This window comes from Microcebus murinus, chromosome 8 (genome assembly GCF_040939455.1).
Source record: "Microcebus murinus isolate Inina chromosome 8, M.murinus_Inina_mat1.0, whole genome shotgun sequence".
Classification (NCBI taxonomy): Eukaryota; Metazoa; Chordata; class Mammalia; order Primates; family Cheirogaleidae; genus Microcebus; species Microcebus murinus.
The window spans coordinates 86,963,575-86,986,569 of NC_134111.1; the positions used below are offsets into that span (position 1 = coordinate 86,963,575).

General features: G+C 46.6%; 1 protein-coding gene across 1 annotated transcript in view; it reads left to right on the top strand.

Moving 5' to 3' along the window:
* The window catches only part of XRCC5 (X-ray repair cross complementing 5), an 89,522-nt gene extending 88,968 nt beyond the window's left edge, over nt 1-554 (top strand). Inside the window, exon 21 of the mRNA XM_076005923.1 lies at nt 321-554. Within this exon, the coding sequence (XP_075862038.1) occupies nt 321-335 (15 nt within the window). The 3' untranslated portion in view covers nt 336-554. The remainder of the gene's footprint in view (nt 1-320) is intronic.
* Nucleotides 555-22,995: the final 22,441 nt, after the last annotated feature.

Here is a 22,995-nt window from a genome sequence, read left to right on the forward strand (position 1 = left end):
GTGAATATCAGAGAAGCTGTGTAAATGTTGGCTTTTGTATCCATCTTCCAAGTTTGGAAACTTCCTATCTTTAAGACTCTCATGACAACTGTCCAACAAAAACTGCGCACTATGCTTTCAGCCTTTTTGTGAAGTTCTTAGTACTGAAATGAGGAGGTGCTTGGTATTTAACTCCTAAAACAGTGAGCAGTGCATGAGTGTGCAAATCTTTGCATGCCTACCAATGTAGAGAACCATTTTCATTGAACCCGCTCTCACCAGAGAAGCAGTCTTCCAAATTTGGGCTAGTTCCTTCCTGAATGTGTTATTCTTGTTTACAGCTGGACATGATATAGGTCGTGGATGTGTGGGGAATCTAAGAGAGCTGCTGTCGCCATGGTGCTGGGTGTTCTGACAGGACAAGCTGGAGGAGGCCATTCAGAAGCTCTGGAGATAGTCCCAGCAGGTTACTGGGAAGTGGATCACCTAATTCTCTGTGGAATGAGTACACACATACATATTATAAAGGATAATTTAGACCCCATACCAGTTCATAAAGAATCATTGTTATTTTCTGATTGGTGTCATTTCTTTTGTGGTTTTACTGATCTCAGTGTATATACACATGCTTTGAAATTTCTGGAAAGCAGATTTCATCTTGATCTGATATTGGTGAGGATTGCAGCCCTTGAGAAGTGATTAGCGTCTCATTTGGAACCATGGTATGGTTAATGGTGAGTTTCTCAACCCTTCCCAGGAGTCCTTTGTCTAACAGTAATTACAGCTTACACTGAATGAGCAATAGCAATTGTTTCCTACCGAAAATAGCTGGGTTAGGAAAATCACAGGTAAGGACTGACCCATTTCTCTTCAGTAAAGCCTTTTAATCACTGCATTACTTTGGCTCTGCATATGGGTGGTTTTCCTTAAGCAGAGCAGGAAGGGGAGCTCAGTTTTCCTGCATGCCTGTTTGAGACAGTGAGTATGGTGGTGCTCTCATGAAGAAAGGATCCTCTCTCGGCCCAGCCTCTGCCATATCAGCAAACCTTAAACAAGAAAAGCCAGAATTGGGAAATTTACCACCAGTAGTTACGATTGTGTCATTCGTTATGCTGTACTTGCATGTCTCCAAAACAGAAAGTTTGGATATATTCAAACACTTCTTCCTAATTTCCCACTCTTCTCATCTACCTAAGTCTACTTTCATGTCTCTCTGAGTAATATTTCGTTTCCTAAATAAGAGAAGCATAAAGCCCTTATTTTCTTTCTTCCTGTCCTCATTCCTTCCCTGAGTTCTAGCTCCTTTTCCCAGGAGTCACAAACTTCTTGGTGCCCAATCTCCCATATCCTCAGCACCCCTATAAATGGTCACTGATACACTTTATTTTCCATATGTAACGTTAAAGGCATAAATAACTCATTCCTCTGTGGATCACTGCCAATTACTAATTGTCTGCAAAAGACTTCTTCAGTGCTGTCCTGAGAATTAAAGACCCTCATGCATTGATTGAAAATGGATTTCTAAGATGGAATATCATCCATTCAGCTGAGGAGAGAGAGGGGAGTGGTTTACTTTAGGCCTTGAGGACGTGCCCTCCTTACTGTGCACATTTGAGTCAAACTTGACCTACAGGTCCCTATTTAAAGTAATCCTAACAAAGGGGTTACTATGCCATATCATAGCGTTTAGTTGGATAGTTAAGCCCAGGGGATGTTTGTCATTTGGACAAAACTGAGACATTCTTAGAATCACAGCAGTGAAAACCATGTTCTCTAAATTCTACATTATTCTCATCATCAGATCCTCCTGGCAATATGAATCAGCTCCTTAAATTTGGCTCCATGATCACCCCCGTCTTTGGCAGTTTGGGAATTTCTTCTTGACAACATCAGTCCTTCTATCAAACCAGGAAAAGTTTGAATCAAGTTATTCTTTTAGATCTTCTGATACTTTTTGATGTAGGTTGTATGTAGTGGGATTATGTGTGCTTTCCTAACCCTGCCTTTACCTAAATTTGAATACCTGAAGGAAAAAATGAGTTTCATAGGCTAGGGAGACTAAGTTAGCCATGTAATTTCCAAATCCCTTTCATGTAGGCACAGTATATGTGCTGTGTAGACTTCATCAGAGCAAACTGTTTTGAATAGGGACATGACATTTTGGGTGAACACACCAAGGTCCCATTTCTCTGAAATGCCATTTGCCGATCTACAGAACTCCCAGGTGTTCTGCTGGCTATGGCCTTGGAGGGTAGCAGGTGCTGTGTTGCCCTCCAATGAGCCATGGGCTAGTCCTCAGAAACCCAGTAGTCCCACAAATGAAAGCCTTGAGTGGGAATTGGAAGTCACTGCCTATGATCCCTGTCACCTTCGGTCTTCTGTATCACTAAAATTCATTGACTGAGAGAGGAGGCAGAGATAAAAGAGGTGGCTCACCCATCAGTCACAACCCAAATGACCCTATGCATTTCCAAATGCCCCCTGGAGGGTACATGTTGTCCCCCTGTTAAGAGCCACTATTTTAAATGTTGGATTTTAATCCTTTGCCAATTAATTGACATATAATAGCCTTTTAGAAACTTCTTTAGAAAACCATGTTGGGATTAGGCAGTATTTTGCCAAGCCCATGATGGTTTTGAAAATAAATGGTCACAGATCTAGACTTCTATTTGAATTATGTGCAGTGCTGGTAACTGGCTTTGTAGCTAATTTTGACTCAGGCAACAGATACTCTGTTCCACTATCTCCCATGGGCCTCATTGCACATTATCCTCTTCTCCCCCAGGTGTTCTCAGTTTAGAACACAAACTGGTGGCCCATTCAGAGCAGATGCCATGAGGAGGCACAGTGTGGTCAGGGAGACAACACTGGGCTAGCTCAGACTCCAGATTTGAGTGACTTGAGTCCTGCCTCTGCCACTTGGCCTTTGTCAAGATGCTTGAACCTATCTCCGGCTTCCCAGGCTCACTAAGTGAGAGTGTGGCCATGGGTGTGCTCTGTAGCTCTAGAATGCTTTCCACAAATGAGGTGGTTTTATAGGCCTAGGCAGAACATAGGAACTTTTAAATAGGTCTGCCTCCTGTCTTTTTCATCTTAATTCTTTTAGAACCTGCATATTCCAGTGCTGGTTTTCATAATTATCTATTGCTGTTGGACTTAGGTTTTCTTATGCAATTATTACATGAGAAAGTGTCCACGTGATCAAAGATGGTGGGTTAGGACCCAGGGGAGGTTTGGCTAGTTTTGACAGGGTGACCATGCTTCCCATTTTACAAGGAATTATTGTCCTGGCATAATGAATAGCGTTCTTTTTCACTTTCACAAGTGTCCCAGGTGAATTAGATTTTATGGCCTCCCTTGGTTTTGCTTAAGTTAGTGTCACAACCAGGACCCAAAGAACAGCCATATCCTGCATTGCCAGCCACCCCGTCCTGTTAACTCCCTGCTGGAGCTAAATGCACAAGGAGCAAACAGCAATATAGAAATCTATATACTGTTTCGTATTAGCTGTTTCAAAAATCTTTGGAACAGCTAGGTTGTAGCTCATGGCTTAGGTTTGTCGTCTACTTCCGACAGCCAGATCTCACCACCAACTGGCTGCCGAGCCTGAGACAGAGCAAAGGCGTCTCGCTGGGCCTGCGCAGAAACAGGAGGGGAGCCTGGTGGACAGCGTGGCGCGGGAACTAGAAATGTGCATGATGTTGAACATGTAACTTATTAGGAGTTTTAATGACCCCCTGATAAATACAACCCTGTCATCAGTCATTTGTAAGTCCTCCCTGTAGCAGTCAGGGGAATGTCAGGAGAGAGGCGGGGAAAGGGAGCTTCCCTCACCCTGCACTGTCACCCCCATATAGGTCACTCTACCTAGTCACAGGTAGAATTGCTAGTCCCTGCTTAGATAGTGTTGGCTTCCTGTGGTCACTTTGGAAAGGAAGGAAATGCCCCTTTTCTCCATCTAAACGTGACCCAGGACTAGACTTTGGAAAGGCATAATGGCATAGTGCCTCATAGTGTCACTTGGGTGTTAATTGCTGCTAGGCTTATAAATCCCAATGTCAGTGGCATTGAACAAGCTATGTGGTCTTAACAAGTGTAAGCAACGGAATAATGAAATCACTTGCATTTCATCTGTAGACAGGATGGCCCAGAAGACAACTTTCTCAGTCAAAAGGGATTTGTAGATGGCTTTGCAGGAGCTGCTTGAATATGGGAACGGGCGCTGCCGGAGTGTGGAGGAAGCAGCCCCAGACACAGGCCCATCCACGGCCTCCCATGTTACGTTTCCCAGGCGCCCCCGACCCCTGCTTTTGCATTGCAGCATTGGGTGTGTAAAGGCACTGGTCGGGGGTCGTCGGAACTGGGGTAGGGTCTTAGGGAGGGTGAGTCTGAATTTGTGTAAGCATCTATCCATTACCTTTTCTGTTTGCTGGAATCCTGACAGCCCTCACAGTTATTGTTGGGCTTAGTGAGCACTAACTAACAGCATATGGCCTGTTGGCAAATCAAGATGGGAACTAAAACTCATTTGCAGCAGAATCCCCCTTAGGAGCAGGTCTGATTTGTTGGATAAATACGTTGATGAACTACTTGGGGTGTTGCGGTGGCGGCCAGATGGGGAGAGGGGGAGCAGAAGGAAGGTGGCACCTGGGTGAGCTTGAGGAACAGGGTGGCGGCAGGGGAGTTCATCTTATAAACGAGGGCAGCAATTGAGAGATGGAGGCAGGTGAAGAAAAGAAGCTGCTGGGGAGGGCAGCTTGTGGGGTGTGGGGACACACAGGTGTCCTTGGGCATCCTGGTCTTCAGTCATCCTGTGTGCGGTGGGAGTGAGCCTTCATCTCCCAACCGAGTATTCAGTGCAACATCTGTTTCTCACAAATGTGCTTGGAGTTGGTTATTTTAGGGGATTCGTATAAGTGCTGTGACCTGTGACCTGTTTCAAGGAGGGCCAGGGTGAAAACAGGCTGCCCAGGTCATCTCTGAATGATGTGCATACCTGCTATTTAACCCTGAAATTAGCCAAATGTAGGTGTCAGGGAACCCTGCTCTCCTTAGGTAGAAATGGAGCCCCCACGCCTCCACCCGTGGCCAAAATCAAGTCTCTGGGTAACTCCCCATTAAGAAGAAGAACAAAAATGAATTCTTACATTTGGAAATAATTGCAGACAACAGCTTGGCCAGGAAAACACAAAAGGTAACGTGTGAGACATTTGTCATTGCTCAGAATTTTAAAATTGCATTCCAAAACTGTTGGATTTGAATTTAAGTGAGGGCAAACTGGGGCAAGATCAAACCCCACTATCAAAGAATCACATCTATTCCATGTGGCCACATGGCTTTTGTTGTTTATTTCAAATGCTGTTTCCATTGCTAGTGTTGAGACTCTTCATGCCCTGCTAAAGGATTTCCTCCAGAAATTTTAAAAACAGGAAAGATTCCCCTCCCCCTTCTCTGGGAGTCTTTCTGCTCAGGTTGGAAACAGTCCTGTTCGGAGGCAGAGGGACGGGCATGGTGAATCTTCTGCAAATCTAGACAATCATATGTAATGATGCATCTAAATGCATGGCTTTTCCCTTGTCTCTGTGCTAGTAAGAATAAAAGGTTAAAAAATATGTTCCATTTCTTATCACTTTGTATGATGGAAGTTGGCAGAGGGCGGGGATAAAGGGGAGTCATAGGGCGTCACTGAAGCCAGATGGTGCCATACCCCAGCCCCACCTGGGAATGTCTGATAGGAGTTGAAAAACACTAGCAGAAACGCTTTTTTCTGAGTCTGTCCTGTCATTTCTGCAGCTTTAGCCACACTCAAGAACCATCTTGATCAACACTGAGTTCCCATGGCCTGTGTTGTCCCAGCATTTGCCAGACATGAATAGAATGTACTCGCCTCTGAGATTAGAGACAAAAAGCTGAGGAATGACATCTGTGCAAAGTCATAGAGAAACACACCAGACGTTTGTTTATGAAAAGGAGAAATAATCCAAAACCAGTGTCTCAAATGGACAGGAATGACCCAGGCACAGTCTCCGCCTGCCTCTGCCTAAGGAAGGTGGGACCCGGGCAGCGGGAGAGAGGAGGCCTCGGCCTCTGGGAACTCTGCACTCCCAGGTCATCCAGAACTGGGGTGGGAGGGCACTTAGGAAAGATAAAAGGGGCTGGAGTTCTTGATGTTCTTCAGAGTATTCTTGGGAAGCAATAGACTTGTTTTAGTCATCCTTTTAAAGAAAACCACATGCATTATTTTGATCATTATTCATAAGATTTGACCAGAAGTGACTTCACTGTTTTCAAACATCAAATATACTCTCAAAAATTGGAGACCACGGCAGACATCTAAAATAATGTATCACGGGCACCAAAGACAATTTGAAAGAAAGTTTTGTTCAATAGTAGCATAAATATATTTGAACAAAAGTGGCATAAGTTTCCATTTCAAAGGGACCTTTTTTCTAGCAGCAGGGGGCTTCCTAGGGCTATGTTTATTTAAACATATCTCTGGACCCTGTCCCTGGAGATGAAGACTTGTCCTCCATGTCTTTCCATTTGGAAAATAAGGGGCAATGGGAAAGGCAAAGTGATCTTTGAAGAACCCAGAAAGCTGGTGAGTCTGGCAGTCCATTTCATAGGATCTTTTCAAATATAGCATTTCTTCAAATCCAAAATACCATTAATTACATTAAGAATAAAGCTGGTGGCATTTTAGTTTGCATCCTAATTTTTAAAATGTTAAAATGCTACAAAATATGTTCTTAGAAGGGATGAAATAAAGTGCTTATCTCTTGCAGCCCTCACTGGTATCATGCCACAGATGTGCACTTTGCAGTTAGAGACATTGGTCAGGAGTCCTTTGGCTGTAAATAATGGGGATACCAACTAACATTGGCTTAAACAAAATAAGGCCTTATTTTCTCCATATTCCATGAAGTCTGGCACAGGCAATTGCTAGTGATTCTTTGGCTCAGTCATGTCATGGATGAAGACTTTGCTAATCTTTTGGCCTTTCTTTCCTTCCTCTTATTCCCTTTCAAAACAGGAAAGAAGGTCACTAGGGTTGCCTCGTTTATCAGGAAAAATAGTCATAGTCCTAATACAGTAGACTTCTTTGGGCAGAAATTTGTTACGCTTGACCCTAGCTGCAAGGGAGGCTGGGAAAGTGAGACCTGTATTAACCCAGCCATTCTAGCTGAGCCAGTTCAGGGTGAACTGGGGAGACGATGGATGTGGGATTAGCCTACTGATAGTTTCTGATACCCAGTTCCTTACTGTGGAAACGCAGGGAAGTTGCCTCATCCTTCTAGACCTCAATTTGGCTGTACATATGGTAATTGGTAGATTTGTTTGAGGTTTAAAATCAGTTCATTGAAGTAACACTCCCAGTAGAGAAAACTTCAGTCCCCCCCAGCCCTCTGATCCACCCATCTTTCCTCACATGCTGTGTTGTTGCCTGAGATGATGCAGAAATGGAGCTGGACCACTTCCCACCGTCTGTCGTAACACAGGCCTCCCAGATCTGCATAACCCGGGACCTACTTGGAAAGGCATGCCGGGTCCCTCACAGCTCCAAGCTCTCCGTGCACCAGGATCTGGGTGAGTGCTTTGAGGAGGTGGAGCTGTCCCTCCCCCCATCGCCAGTGGCCTAGGACTAGCCCACGCTTGGCAACTGTGGGAACTGGAGGAGCAGGGAGGAGTGTGTACATGGAATTTTAATTCTGTAATCCAGGGCTGCAGTCATCTACAGTGTCCATGCTATTTGGTGATTCCACAACTCCTCTCCCATCTCTCTCCTCCCCTAGCAGCCTGCTTTTTAATGTCCCCTGAATATCATGAATAAGAGCCCAGTCTGCAATCAAGCTACCTATATTTCAAATCTTGCCTCTATCACATCCTGGCTGTGTGACCTTGGCCAGGGTACTTGGCCATACTCAGCCTCGGTTTCTGCAACTGTCAGACAGGGTTTATGTTAACTTCCGGGGTTGTCAGGATGAAATGAGGATGAGCCACATAAAATGGTTGACATATAGCAACTGCACAGTAATATTTCCCATTATTATCAGTCCCTCCAATTCTACATTTCTTCTTCCTCTGCACTTACATCTGTCTGGCTTTAAAATGCCCGTCTATGCCTTCTACAAATGGACACCCCGAGCCCTATGTAGATTATCAAATAAGTGATGACACTAAGCTCCATCTTTGTCCTTAACTTGCTCTGTCATCCAGTGTGCATCACTCAAACAGGCCATCTGTTTTCTGCTACAAAACAGATAGCTACCTCTCGGGATGTTGGGGGCAGAAGAGGAATGGGAAGCTCTCTAAAAGATCTCAAAGCTTGAGTTCTAGATGAGAGGAGCTGTGTGCGTGCATACACATGCACATGTGTGTCTGTGTGTTTCAAATCTTAGAACTTTAGCAGGTCATTCACATCACAATGTGTCACTTCACCTGGCTCCTTTGTTTAAAGATTCCCCCTCCCCTCTTTCCAACTCTCTGGGCCGTGGATCCTCCAGTAGTGTCAGGGTCAGATGCGTTTTATGGGCCACTTTCATTAGTGTCCTGATAGAAGCTTAATCACCACTCATAAACTGCCATCCACCCACTGGCAAAGGGAAGCAGGGGAAATGCACGATTCTAATTAGTAGTCCAAGCAGAGGGGACCCTCAGGGGTTTAGGACTAAAGGGTAGTGTGTGTGTGTGTGTGTGTGTAATGGTAGAGGTGGCTTCACATGCATAATACATGTGTATGCACAGACTCAAACCCTCTAACACACACATACACCATGTTCACTGTCATTCCACACACAAAGGCACAGCCCTGTGCCCAGGGTGCATGCACATGCGCACACATTCCCTTCCTGGGCCACCGTATTGGTTTCCTCCTTATAAGGACACCAGTCATATTGGATTAGGAGCCCACCCTACTCCAGGCTGACCTTAACTAATCACATCAGCAAAGACTCTATTTCCTGATAAGGTCACATTCTGAGGTACTGGGGGTTAGGACTTCAACATAGCTTTTGCAGGGGGTGGGGGAAGGACACAGTTCAACCCATAACAGCCACTGAGACTTAACGTCTACAGAAAATAAATGTGCGGAGTTAAAGATCAATATGGTATGGGGTGGTTGGGGGGAGTGAAGGGGGAGGGGGATGAGATGGACACACACACATGTCCTGGGTTCCTTGTCTATAAAATTCAATTTAATAAACATGCTGAGCACCTGCTATATCCAAAACTCTTCTGTGCACTCTGGAAGATTAGGGTTTGGTGCACACACATTGCTTGTCCTCCAGAAGTTCATGGCCCAGTGGGGAGAGAAGTTCACAGATAGCAGAATCCACAAGGGGAGAAGGGCTGTGAAGGAGAGATGAGAAGAGTTCCAGGGGGACTGAAGAAGAGGTTAATTTGAGCCTTGGTAACTGGGGATGCTTTCTGCAGTTGGTGGTAGTTAAGATGGGCCACAAGTGGAACAAGAATTTAACAGAGAGGAGAGGGACAGGATGTTCAAACAGAGGACACAGCAGAGTTCAGGCCAGGTTCGGGAAGGGTAAGTGGTTTGCTTTGCTGGGAGGTAAGGTGCATGATGGAAAATGGTGAGCAGTTAGACTACAAAGATAGGGCAGTTATTGTGGGAGAAACCCTGGCTTTGAAGAGAGAAACACAAGCAGATGGGCACTTTGGCAAGGTGGTTTTCTGGCGGCAACGTGCAGAGAGGATGGGGAGCTCTGAAGAGGCCGGATCAGGGAGAGCCAGGCCAGAGACCAGGAAGGTCCAGGCCCCAGGGAGTGGGGAGCCTGACCACACTGACAGCCACGTGGCGGGACTTTCTCTCTCCTCCCCTGTGGGTCCTGGAATTCTGGGGGAAAGGGGTTGTGTTGACACTGGGCCCCTCAGCCCTCCTGTCAGGCTGGGTCAGCTGGTCCCAGCCTCTCCCCTCCCCTCCTCTCAGCAAGCCCCCTGCCCTGCGCACTGCCCCACCTGGCCACACCTGTTCTCCCTCTTGCCATAGCCACGTCCCTGTCCCTTTTCCCTCTTTTCAGGAAAGAGCTTGCGTGGTGCCACCTCCCATTCTCTGCAGCCTCCTGCAGAGCTCTCGCCTGTGTCACCCCTGCCTGTGTGCCCTGTGCAAGAGGAAACCAAAACAAGCTGCTGTCTCCCCAGGGCTGCAGGGGTGCTGAGCCCCACTTTCACACACTCAAGGAGCCACGCTGAGTATCCTGCACCTCTGTCCCCCGCGTGGAGCCCACACTTTGTGGGAACAGGGGTGAGATCACGGCACCTGGCCGCTGGGGACATCAGGCAGGGCTGCGGTCCTGCTCTGGGCACAGTGGTCCCCAGTCTGCTGCACATTCACATCACCTGCCCAGGTCACTCGCCCTCCTAATTAAATCAGAAGGCAGGGCCAGGCAGCCATAATGTTTAAAGATCCCCAGCTGATTCCAAGGTATGACCAAGTTTGGGAACAACATCCTGGTGTTTTCCTTCTGCTCTTGACGATATGTGGCTCCAAATATCTGTGTGGAATGCGACCACAGAAAGGCGGTCTGGCGGCTCCTTCCTGGGTAGCTTGGACGCATCTAGACTCTGCATCTCAGGGATAGAGTGGACAAGGCAGGATTCTTCCCTTAGTCTCTGCCTTGAACTTGAACTCTTCAGCCATCTCTTGGTGTGATTCAAAGTGCCGCACAGGATGCCCTTAATTCCCTGCCCACCCCCTCCTCTCTCAGCTGTACTAGTTCCGTACTCCAGCAGCCAGCCCCTCCCACTCTTGTCTCTGAGCGTCTCCTCTTCCCTTCATAACGCACAAAGCCCGCCCGAGTATACACACGGGCCAGTTCAAGGTCCTACTCAAGCTAGGACATCTCCGTCTTCGTTCCTGTGAGTATGTGGGTCTCATGTGAGAAGCCCCGCCAGACGAGGAACGCTGTACCCCACTTTCCTCCTGGTGACGACATGGTGAAATGATGCCAGCTCCAGTACTGGGTGGTATTAGGGATGCAGAAAAGAGGGGCAGGTAAAGTGTTAGAATAAAAGGTCATTGCTAGGAGGTCCCAGAGACCCCACGCTCCCTCCCCCACTCACTGTTGTAACAGTGCGCTAACTCATTCCCACGGCTCAAGGCTTTGGTCCTTGTTAAGATGAAGATGCTCCTAAATAAGGTAATATTTTAACTGTTGTCAGCTATTTATAGCTTGCCGTGAATGATGGATCCAGATTAAGTCTTGTGTCGGGAGTTGTAGAAGAGCATCTGGGGGCCGAGACGTGGGGGAAGAGGTGAAAGAGAAACAGTCACAGTTTCTATAGACCTAAGGTAGACTCGGCAGCTTTTCTAGGTTACAAGGGCACAAAGAAGCTCCTACTCACTTGCTGGGGCTTCATTCCAGTGAGAAGCCCACGTTGGGCCTCACTCTGATGTCCCAGGACCTGTGGGCTGCACAAAAATGACAGAAGTGTGGTGACTCTCCTCTGTCTTCCCTCTCCTCTGTCTTCCCAGAGGTCAGGGTTCAGGCTCAGAGTCTGAGGCCTGCTTTTCCCTCTGGGTTTTCCCCAGGAGATAAGCATACTGTGATGATAGCTAGTTGGGGACCAAAGTCAGAGCCTTGTTTGTGGCCAGGAAAGCACCCAATATCCCCCAAATGCAAGGCTTCTGGTACTATGGGCTGAAGGGCACTGCTTGTGCCTGAGGCCTTCCCTAGGAACCTTGCAACTCGCTGGCAGGACACACAGAGAGTGATGGGAACATCCCCACATGGACACTATGATGAGTAATTACGTGTGAACATGACTGGGCTTAGGGATGTCCGGATATCTGGTAAAACATTTCTCAGTGTATCTGTGCATATTTCTGCAAGAGATTAGCATTTGAATCGGTAGACTAAGTAAAGAAGATCTCCCCCACCAGTGTAGGTGGGTATTATCCAATCCATGGAGGGCCCAGATAGAACAAAGAGGCAGAGGAAGGGTGAATTTGTTCTCTCTCCCATTGGAGCTGGGACATCCATCTTCTGCCCTCAGACATCGGCACTCCTGACTCCTGGTTCTCGGGCCTTCGCAGAATGACACCACTGGCTTTCCTGGTTCTCCAGCTATCAGATGGCAGATTGTGGGACTTCTCAGCCTCCCTAATTGTGTGAGCCAATCCCTATAGTAAGTATCTCTTACTGGTTCTGTTCCCCTGAAGAAACCTGACAAATACAGAGACGGAAAGCGGGGAGTTCATTGTGCCTGAGCACGGGGATAAGAAATGATCCCAACACTCTCTGCTCTCCAAGGAGATGATCCCTGCCCCACTTAGAGGGCCTGGCTCTCACCACCCTTGCCTGGAGAAGGGGACTAGAATATAAAGGAGAGTTGGGCAATGGGACCAGGACATGAAGGCCCTGCTCTTTCCAGCATCAGTCTCTCTAGGATCCATCAGAAATGATAGTCTGGAAGAAGCTCCGATTAATTGCTTTCCAGCCCCGAGATGGCAGCTCCATCGCCAGTCAAAGTTTTAATTAATCACGCCAGCAGATGGGCTGTCACGGGCCCCAGCAGCCTGGGTAATGGACTCATTTATTATCAGGCTCCATCAGTGGGAGGCCATGCAGGCTTCTGGGAAAAGAAGAGAGACTCCTGATGCCAGAGCCCAGGGTATGTGCAGTTTGGGTGAAAATCTCTAGAAATACCTTGGCTTCCTACCTACCATTGGTCCTGAAGAAGGGAGAGATGTGGTGTGGAAAGAGATTGGGGCACAGGCTAGAGGAAGAGATCTTGATAGCACAGTGGCTTAGATGGTGCTAGTGATGGCCTGGCCCCCTGGTACTCATTGCACCCACCTGACTTATGTCAGGGTAACACGAGGTATGCCATGGCATGTGTTCCTAAGCAGGTGCATGACAAGACGCTTTGACCCACCACTTCTTAGGGATCGTAAGTCATGCCCTATGGGCAAGTTGCTGGACTTTATGCTCCTGAGTTGTCTCCTTCATTCTCCCCAGTGCCATCACCGTGTTATGCATGACAACTGCTATAAAGTGTTGTTGAGTTAATGAAGGAATGGACAAATAAATGCTTATGTGTGGAGGGCCCAGCATGGAAGCCACCACTATGAATCAAAAAGCTTTTTTATTGAGCCCAATTCGGGTCTGAGATTGTAAGCAGCACCTGATATAGGAACATAGGCCTTATCATAGACATAGCTCTTGTTTTGGGGGGTTGCAGGATCAACAGCTCTGGAGCAGACAGAACATGTAACAAACATGGCCACTCATGTATGAAAGGCCAGGGTAGTGGGGAGAACATGTTGGAAGTCTGCATTAATTTGGTTATAATCAAATAAGGCCAAATTCAAGAAACTTCAATTTTAGATATGCTTTAAAATGTTTATTATTTGCAAAAATATAATTACTGTGTACTTAATAATTTAAAAAAATTAAAACTATTTGTTAATTTAAAAGTTAACTAACCTTTTAATGATTGTTATATCTGCTTTTTGTTGGAAAGCATGGAGGTCCGCAGTTTCATTTGATCCTCTAGATGGGCATCAGTCATTTGTGACCTTAAGGGCGTCTTGATTTAGGTTAGGTAGGAGAATGTAGATTTTCACAGCAATAAGTGCTTGAAAAGCAAGAAAGCATTTTTCAGGTATGTTGCCGAAGGCATGGGTATTCTACTGCATTTTTCCATATTTCAATTGGATCTTTCTTAGCATCAAATATTTAAAATGTCATCTACTAAGACCTCAATCGATTCTATCTGTATTTCTTTATGTGCCTTGGTGATATCAACTAGGTGAGGCTGGAATGCTAATTTGAATGTGATGTCATTATTCTCAAAGTCAGTGAACCTTTCATTGTAATCTCCAATTATGAATAATAGGTCTATAACAGCTGCATATTCTTCAAATGATTCACATATATCATCTTGCTCATCAGTGACCTTTGCTAACTGGGGAAAATGTTCATCCGAAATTTCCATCTGAAGAAGTGTTTTGAAAAGAGATAGCTTTTTTCAAAGCGCTTGGATTTTTGGCCACATATTATATATAGACTTAATTTTACCTTGCAAAGAAATATTCAAGACATTTTGATTTGACATGATATCACACAGAAATGCTGCATTGCTATAGAAATTTTCTTTTAATAAGTCACATTGCTAATTCTGTTCTTCATAAAGTTTAACTACCTTCATAAAGTTTAACTACCTCAAAATTTTGGCTAAGATCTGTCCCTGCAATAGCCAATGCACTTTAGAATGATATGGCAAATCCACACTGAGTACCTCATCCTTCAACTTTAGCATGTTACAAAACTCACAATGCTGTGTTGCATTTGCACAAATATAGTTAAAAATACTTATAACTTGTTGCAAAGTGTCACTTAAAATAGTAGCTTTAGCACAAAGATTTTGCTGATGCAAGAGACAATGAAAAGAAATGAGAACATCTGCCTCTGTTAATACTTTTTTTTTTAATCTGTGCAATAAACCCTTCATATTTTCCTGTCATGGAAGGTGCACCATCTGTACATATACTCACTAAATTTACCGAATTCAGTCCAACTTCACATTTATCTAGAAAGTTGTTGAAGATATCTATTGCCTGTGTTCTGTTCACAAAGAGTGCCCAAAGCGAGTAACTTCGTAGCAAAGAAAATCTTCTGTTATGACCTGAATAAAGTATAAAACTTGCGTCGAGTCAGTATCCCTTGACTCATCCAAAGCAATTGAATAATATATATTTTCCTTTTGAAGTATTGCATGAAGTTGTTCTGTTAAGTTGAAGCCTAATTCATGCTTCCGATCAGTTATGGTTCTCCTTGAAAGAGGCAGTTGTTTGTATTATACTTTGAAACGTTATTGGGGTCTAAGCATCCTACAACTTCGACAGTGCATTCTTTCACGATTTCTACATCACTGAATGGCTTCCATTTTTTCCCGAGTATATACGCTACTTTATGAGTTGCTTCAGTGGTATTATTTCCAGGTCTTATGGCTGATTGAAAGAATTGTCTTTGCTTTTGCTTTTCATCTTTTAATTTCTGCAATACAACTTTTCACACCTCTCCAATTTAAAATATTTGTGGTCCTTATGAGTGTTATAATGCTGACGAACATTGAATTTCTTTAATGTTGATATTATCGTATCACAAAGCAAGCAAATCATCTTATTTTTAGCAGAAACAAGATAATATTTCCGTTTCCAATCCTCATTTAAAACTCTGTTTTCTTCCTTCAGTGTTCTCTTGGTCTTCTTTGACACAATGGGCTGTTAAGCAGACAGAATTTAAAAAATGCTATCCAGCTGTGCAGCTATTCACAAATTCCACTTCGAACAGAAACACTGTGCACGGTTGTCAAAAGCTGATAATAGACTGACATACTTAACTCCCATAAACTCTCACCAACCAGCTTCATGTAATAGTGGTGCCAATCAGGCGGGGGAGGTTAGAACTAAATCATGAGTGTAGCAGCCATCAGTTTAGCCCTTCTGGCTTACTAATGTGCTAATTGTGCTGTTCATTCTGGGAGGATTATTTCATTGAAATTATTTTATACTTTAGTATTTTAAATACGTTCATTTAAAACAATAAAATAAAAATATAAAAGACGAACAAAAATGCATTAATAAAAATAAAAGGATTTGTTCAGCAAAATTTGGATACAGTCCAAAGGCTACACTTAAGGACTTAGAAGGCCACATGTGGCCTTAAGGTCACAGATTCCCCACCCCTGGGACAGCAAATGGCCCCAGAGCATCGTGGCTGGAAGGGACTGTGGAGAGTGTCCAGTCCAGCCCCGCTGACTGAGGAGTCTAAGGACCAGCAGGGCAAAGGGCTTGTCTAAGTCCCCTCAGCTGTTCTCTCCATGTCTCCAGGCTTCCTAAAACCCCATCCACCACTTGCTCACCGAGGTCACTCAAGGCAGCCTCCTCTGTGTCCGGTTGACCTTCGTCCCCTACTATGCTAATCCTGCCCTTTGGGCTGGTGTTTGGGTTTTCTTCTGTAGAGCAGAATCCCTCTTTTCTCCTATAGCATGGAGGGGCGGGGGTGGGGAGAGCATCTTTGCCCAGCAACCCCATCTGCTGTAGCTTGAGCCGCGAGGGTGTGACTGGGCCTGTCGCCAGGCCGCCCACTTGAAGAGTGTTGGCACAGGGAGCAGGCCTGGGCCTCCACATTTGTGACAGGGTCTGGCTGTCTGCGGAACTCTGGAGACACGTCTCCCCTTGTTGAGCAATCACAGGGTAAACAGGGACTGTTGTGTTGAGCCTGCCTCCTGGTAGCATGTCACCATGGATGTTTACTGGTATAGAAAAGTGACAAGGTCCCCTATTCCCTGCTATGGAATCAGAAGCTCTCTAAGAGAAGCAGTAAGCCTTTCCTGCGGTTGGCACTCTGTGGCAGTGGTACCAAGAGAGAAGGTAGCTAACAGTTCTTCTGTGCCTACTGTGTGCCAGCCAGATTCAGTGGTACAATGGGGGGACCTGCTGAAACGTGGTCTTTTTGTAAGAACGGTAACCGTCACTTAGACAGCCGGGTACTGGCCTAAGCACCTTTTCAGCCGTTCCTTGGTACATGCAGGGGATTGGTGGCAGGACGCCCAGGTATGCCTAAATCTGTGCGTGCGGAAGTCCTGCAGTCGGCCCTCCTAAACTCTCACATACAAAAAGTTGGTTTTCTGTGTACACGGGTTTCATATCCCACAAATACTATATTTCCCATCTGCATTTGTTTGAAAAAATCCACACGTAAGTGGACCCACACAGTTCAAACCCATGTAGTTCAAGGTATAACTGTATACTTTAGTATTGCCATTTGGGGAAATACGGCATGCAGGGAGACCAAGTAACGTTTCCAAGTTCACGCACGTGGTGAATGCTGGAAGCCCGGTGGGCACTTAGCCTGGATTCGGCATCTGTACTCTTAGCCACTTCACTCCACCACCTCCCGTCAGGGGATATGGTGATCTTTCTCCAATCCTTAGCAAAGGTAAAATGGACCTGGGTTTTTAAGGTTTGTCTTCTCAGAAGCACGTTCACACATTCCAACTGCATTATTGGAGAACAGAGCTAACGCTTAGTTTTTCAAAGGCTTTTTGGAATTGGAAAGAGACAGAGGTTGCAGGATCTGCAGGGATGGGCGCAGGAACCCACCCTGGTACCATGCCCTTGGGAAAGTGGAGTGGCAGGGGAGAATGGCTGTGTGCGTGGCTGAGAGGTGGGGCGGGGCCCTGAGAGCCGGGCAGGTCTTGCAAGGCACCAGGTAAGTCAAGAAAGAAGCTGCTGGCCTTAGGCAACGCACAGCCTGTCTGTGTGTGTCCTGTCTTGTGGAGACAGGAACACAGGGAGAGAGGTCTCTACAGTTAAAAACAACGGCAAATGTGTGATGATAAATGAAAACTGTAGGCAGCAGGGTTTGGTGAGGCAGTAGGGAATGGTGAGGACTGCAACTAACTGCAGCCTGTGGCCCCTGTAGAAGAGACAGCTGCAACTCAGTGCTGAATATTGGTAGCCATGTGGGAACATGCATTTAATGTCATCAGAATTTTTAGTTTTTTTGAAAGAAACCATAAATCCATATTTTTATGTGAAACGTCCTGGTTTTTTTAATTTAAAGTGGGACTCAAAAGTACAACCTGTTAGTTTTGGCTGTACCCGCTGTGGAGGGCGGTGTCCTGTGGAATTACCTTCAGTCAGCTTCCGTGTGGGCCAGCAGCTCTGGCCGGGAGAGGCCCAGACCCCACAGGGCCCTGCGTGGTGCACAGGGACAGCAGCAGGTGGCTGTGGAGCAGGCAGGTCTCCACGTAAGACTCTGCAAGTCCCAAGGACAGGGAGGGCCCCAAAAGTGTGACTCTGAACTTCCTGCCAATTAGCCTATGGGTAGTTTTAATCTAAATAGGAGGAATCAAAGGGGTGTGACCATTCTTGACTTCCTAGGTGAGAGAGAGCGAGCGATCCACACCACTTACAAGTTTCATTTTATTCCTCACAACAGCCCTGAGAGCTGAGAAGCAACCAGGTGTTAACAGATTCAGATGGGCCAACTCACCCAGAAGGACACAGTACGGGTAAATATACACCCAAGAACGTGGAACAAGGCAAACCGGGTCTCTCGGCTCACCACTCCACACCCACAAGGCCTGGCCAACGTACAGTTTCTAGGCCTCTGTCCCCTCACTTTGTAACATAAGTGTAAAAGCAACACATATTAGACGTGTTGGAGGTTGACATTAGTTAATGGATGAAAAGTGCCTAGCACAGTGCCTCTCCTCATGTTAGCCGTTAACAGCTGCTGTCCAAGTCCAAGTCCTCAGGTGTCAAAGCCCAGGTGGCCATTATTTGAGGCAATAACTGCTCATCACCACCATCCTCGTTGTTACCATTTAGCCTTTCAGGTGGCCTCATCCAGCTACGTCATTTCCACTAGGAAATGTTCTAGAACCGTGTTGATCAATACGACTGCCACTAGCGACATGTAACCATTTCTAGCCATGCAACAAGTGCTAGAAATGTGCTCTACATGTAAAATACACACTGGATTTCAAAGCCTTAGTAGGAAAAAGAGAACATATCTTCTTAGTATTTTATGTATTTACTATGTGTTGAAATGATAAATTTTGGATATATTGGGTGAACTAAAATATATCATTAAAATTAATTTCACCTGGTTTCTCTTTTTTAATGTGGCGATTAGAAAGTTTAAAATGACATATGTAGCTCACATCACATTTCTATTGCACAGCATTTGTCTAGAACCTAGAGCTTTGCCTGGCATAGAGTAGGCCCTCAGGAAACATGTTGAGTAAATGGATGAATAAATGACTTCTGTGGATTTCTCAGGCTTGTGTCTTCTGATTTAAGCTATATGCTCTGTCTCTGGCTTTCCTACCCCTACAGTGACTGACCACCGCAGAGTCTCAGCTGTCATTTACCATTAGACAACCCCCCTCAGGCCACATGGCAGGGGATGGAGACCCAGAGAGACGAGGGTCCCGAGATCACACACCCACAGTAAATGCCAGAGCAGAGAGTCCAGCCAGAACGTCTATTTCAAAGCCGAGGCACTTAAGCATTACCTTCTTTTGCCAGTAAAGCTTTAGATTTTTATAAAAATATTTTCTTTTCTTCATGAAGGCAGGTGGAAATTCTGAGGGTAAAGCAAAGTAAGTGGTCACACAGGTACTAGTTGCAAAATGAGCTCTCAGGAGATCACACCATCCCTCCCTTTGACACCTTGACCTCAAAATTAAAATCAAGCCTAACTTAGTGGCTCATGCCTATAATCCCAACACTTTGGGAGGCTGAGGCAGGAAGATCGCTTGAGGCCAGGACTAGCCTGGGTGACACAGCAAGACCCAGTCTCTCCAAAAAAAAAAAAGGCCTAACCCCAACCATCCCATTCCTGTAGGAGGCATTGAGGTTGCAGCCCTTGAAGACAAAAAACCAGCAGTACTTACTCTCATTCAGGGCATTCCGTCACGTCTTTAAGTAAAAGGGCCTTGGGGTGCCCTTGTAATTGTGATAATAGTATTGAAAAAAGCCAAAAGAGTTGGCAATAGCTCTTTGGAAGTCTCTGAAATCGTTAATATTATTGATCTAGAGAGGCTGCCAGTTGGCATGCGCTGGTTGCTTTCTTTCTCTCGGTTCCACTAACACGCACGCGCGCACGCACACACACCCCACCACCACCGCACAAGTGCAGAGTCAGTGCCCAGGGAACCATGTGCTAGTCAGTAAAAGATTTTGGAATGATACACTTAAGAGTCAATTAAATCCAAATGTGAGACGGTTACGTAACGTCATGAACACACACAAGGAGGAAGGATGAGAAAGGCGAGTGACAGAGCCAAATAAGGACAGGGCCACAGGAGTGGTGAAAACATAAGAAAAATGCCAAGCAGGATATTTTTTTTCCACTTTCTGGAAACAAACAGTTATGAGTCTCTCTGTCCTGCATCCTCCTAGGATCTCAGAGCATTTTTCAGGTCACGCTCATTGTACCCAAACCCTGACAGTGCGGTGGGTGAGCGGAGCTGGTCCTCCCACCGAGTGGACGGGGCAGGTGCCGGCCTGAGACTCCGCCTAGCTAGAGCAGAGCTAGAAGCCAGGGCTTGTGGTCACACACACTGACGTTCCACTGCACAGGGATGACAGGCCATTCCCCAGAGGCTTGGAGGCCCAAAAGGAGGGAGGAGGCGTCATTCTCACTGTTGAGGATCTGAGAGTCTGCTGAAGAAGACAGAACAAAACACCTAATGTTCGAGAGGACTCAACCCAAAACAAGCCTACAGCTAACCACCATCGGACAGGGCTCCACGTGTAAGTAACAGAGAATGCTGGAAGCATTGGTTCTAACAGGACGTAGAACTGGATTTTAAAGGTGGAAGGGGATATCATTTGATTCAAAAGGAAGGCTGGAGTTTTTGATGTAGGGGTCAGCCTTTGGGGCCTGGGGGCACGGTGTGAGCAGAGGATTGTCCTTGCTGGTGACCAAACCAGGATGCGAGGGCACCAGGGAGCATCCTTGAACTTGCTCGTTAGACTCTGTCCTTATGCAAGATGGTAACAGAGAGGCTGGAAGAAGGAAGTAGTTTGGACCAGAAAGCAGTGGAACTGTGTTTACTGTTTGTCCTCAGGGCTCTCATTGCACAGAGTTTTCCCAGACCCGGGGGTGCTGAGCTGTGGAACTCGGTTTGGCCAGCTCCCTGGAAGCTTCCACCTGCTAGGAGTTCTGCTTGTCTTCCTGCCATCGTGAAAAACGTGGTGCAGAGCACAAAAGTGGGGCAAGTAGAAGAATGAATTGAAATACAAGAAATGAAGCAACCTGTAAAAAACCAGCAAACAAGACTAAGTCGGCAGGACAGGCAATGAGGCGAGCACCGTCTGGGCCTGGGAATGAATGGAGTGCAGGGGGAGGTCTGGCCTCCTGGGGTGCACACTCCCTCTGGGCAGGTCACATTCATGCCTGCCTGAGACCAGCCTGGATGGGAATAGGGACAAGCATTGACATGTGCAGAGCAGGATGTTGGGGACAGAAATTTGTCCCTTTGATAATATATGAAGGCATGTTTTCACCAAATGGAACTCTTTACCAGGAAGGAGGGATAGTAGCTGTTTCATTTCCATCTCTGCAAGGGCAGAAGTCAAGGATTTGAATATAGGGGAGCTGCCCACAAGAGGGGTACCAATGGTTTGCATCTGACCACTTGCATTTATGCGTTGGTACCCGCACACATCCATCTTTCCACAACCATTCCTCTCTTCCTCTCCTTCCCCACTGCCACTCCAGTCCACTTGAGCCTCACAGCCCTCCTCCACATGGTCAATAGAGCCTCTGCCCATCCACCCCGTCTCTACTAAAATTAGAAAAAATTCGCTGAGTGTGGTGGCGCATGCCTGTAGTCCCAGCTACTCGGGAGGCTGAGGCAGGAGGATCGCTTGAACCCAGGAGTTTGAGGTTGCTGTGAGCTAGGCTGACGCCACGGCACTCTAGTCTGGGCAACAGAGTAAGACTCTGTTAAAAACAAAAAACAAAACAAAACACATAGAGAAACTGAGAATAGGGAGATTAATGAATCAGAATCCCTGCCTTTCATACGGGTTTAGGCTGACCAGTGGGATTAGCATGCAGAGAACTACTTTGTAAGTGAGAATGAAGTAGCGTCTATCAAAATGGTACAAGCAAAATGAAATAAGAACGCAGAGGAAGGCATGATTGTTCTCCCTGGGTGACGGGACGGGGGAGGCAGGAGCAACCAGGGAAGGCTTCCTGGAGAATGTAGTGTCTGGACGGGGCTACGTGGGATCTGCAGGATTTGGGTGAGGGGTGCAGGAGAATAACACAGAGCCTGCACCAACAGGGGCACAAAAGGGTGATGTGAAGAGGGCCATTTTGTTCATTTCTATTATGAAAAGTTTCAGATATACACACAAAGAAGAAGGTGCCTTGTTTGTTTTACCTTCCCCGTGTATTGCGCTAGCTGAGGAAGGCTTTATTTATGTGATGTTTGTTTTCTCTGCCTGACTCCCTAGGGTCTCCGTCTGCCTTGGAACCCAGACGCAGCCTTCGCTGCATTTGTTCTCATGGCCCGCATTGTCGCCTCCCTGACTGTCTTTCCCAACTCACACCGGCAGGCTCTGAGGCCAGGTGTCCGAGAGGCTGCAGGCGTTTGGCTGGACCAGCGGGAGCCTTTGGTGAGTGTCCCCAGCTGACGTGTCCCCAGGCGGAGGACTGGCTGGCTCCTGTCATCAGAGCCCAGTGGCTCCTGAGCGCTGGAGCCTGGAGCGGGCACAGGGCGGGCACGCTGGCATCACACGGCCTGTCTGCCATCATCCGCTGTTGGCAGGAAAACCCTTGTCTAGGGGGGATTTGGAAGGTGGGAGGAGAGAAGCAGGAGAAAGAAGGGAAAGGAACCAGCTGCCTGAGCCTGGATGGTCCTGCCTCGGTGCTCGCCAGCGTCGCCCGCAGCTCCATTTGGGCACAGACGGAGCGGGACGAGCAGGCAGCCGTGCTCCAGCACGCCTGGCTGCAACGCGCTCCGTGCCTCCCAGCCAGGCAGACTCTGCTCTCGAGTGTGTGCTGGCGGCAGAAACTCCAGATCCTGCTTGCTCCAGAGGCTGTTCTAGAAAACCTCTGGTCTGGAGGCCCAAGGCCCAACTGAAGGCGGGGAGGCCACTCCTGTCACCCAACTCGAGCTCCTCCTCCCGGCCCCTGCTATCCATTAAATCAGCAAAGAAAGCCTCTCAGTTGCAAACTTCCTCGCTCTCAAACTTTCCTCCTTATCACAGAACCACAGAAATACAGAAACCTGGAAATGCCAGGAGCCCTCTACCCCACACTCCTCAGGACAGCCAGTTCTCCAAAGCCAAGTTCCCCCGAAAGATGACCTAGGACTTCCTCAAGTACAAGGTACCTATTTTCTAAGGAGATTTTAATCATCATTTTTAATGGTTACTTAATACCCACTGCATATATGTACCACAATGTAAAACATACACAGATATTACACGAACTCATTCTTATTATTAAAATGCAAACAACAGAA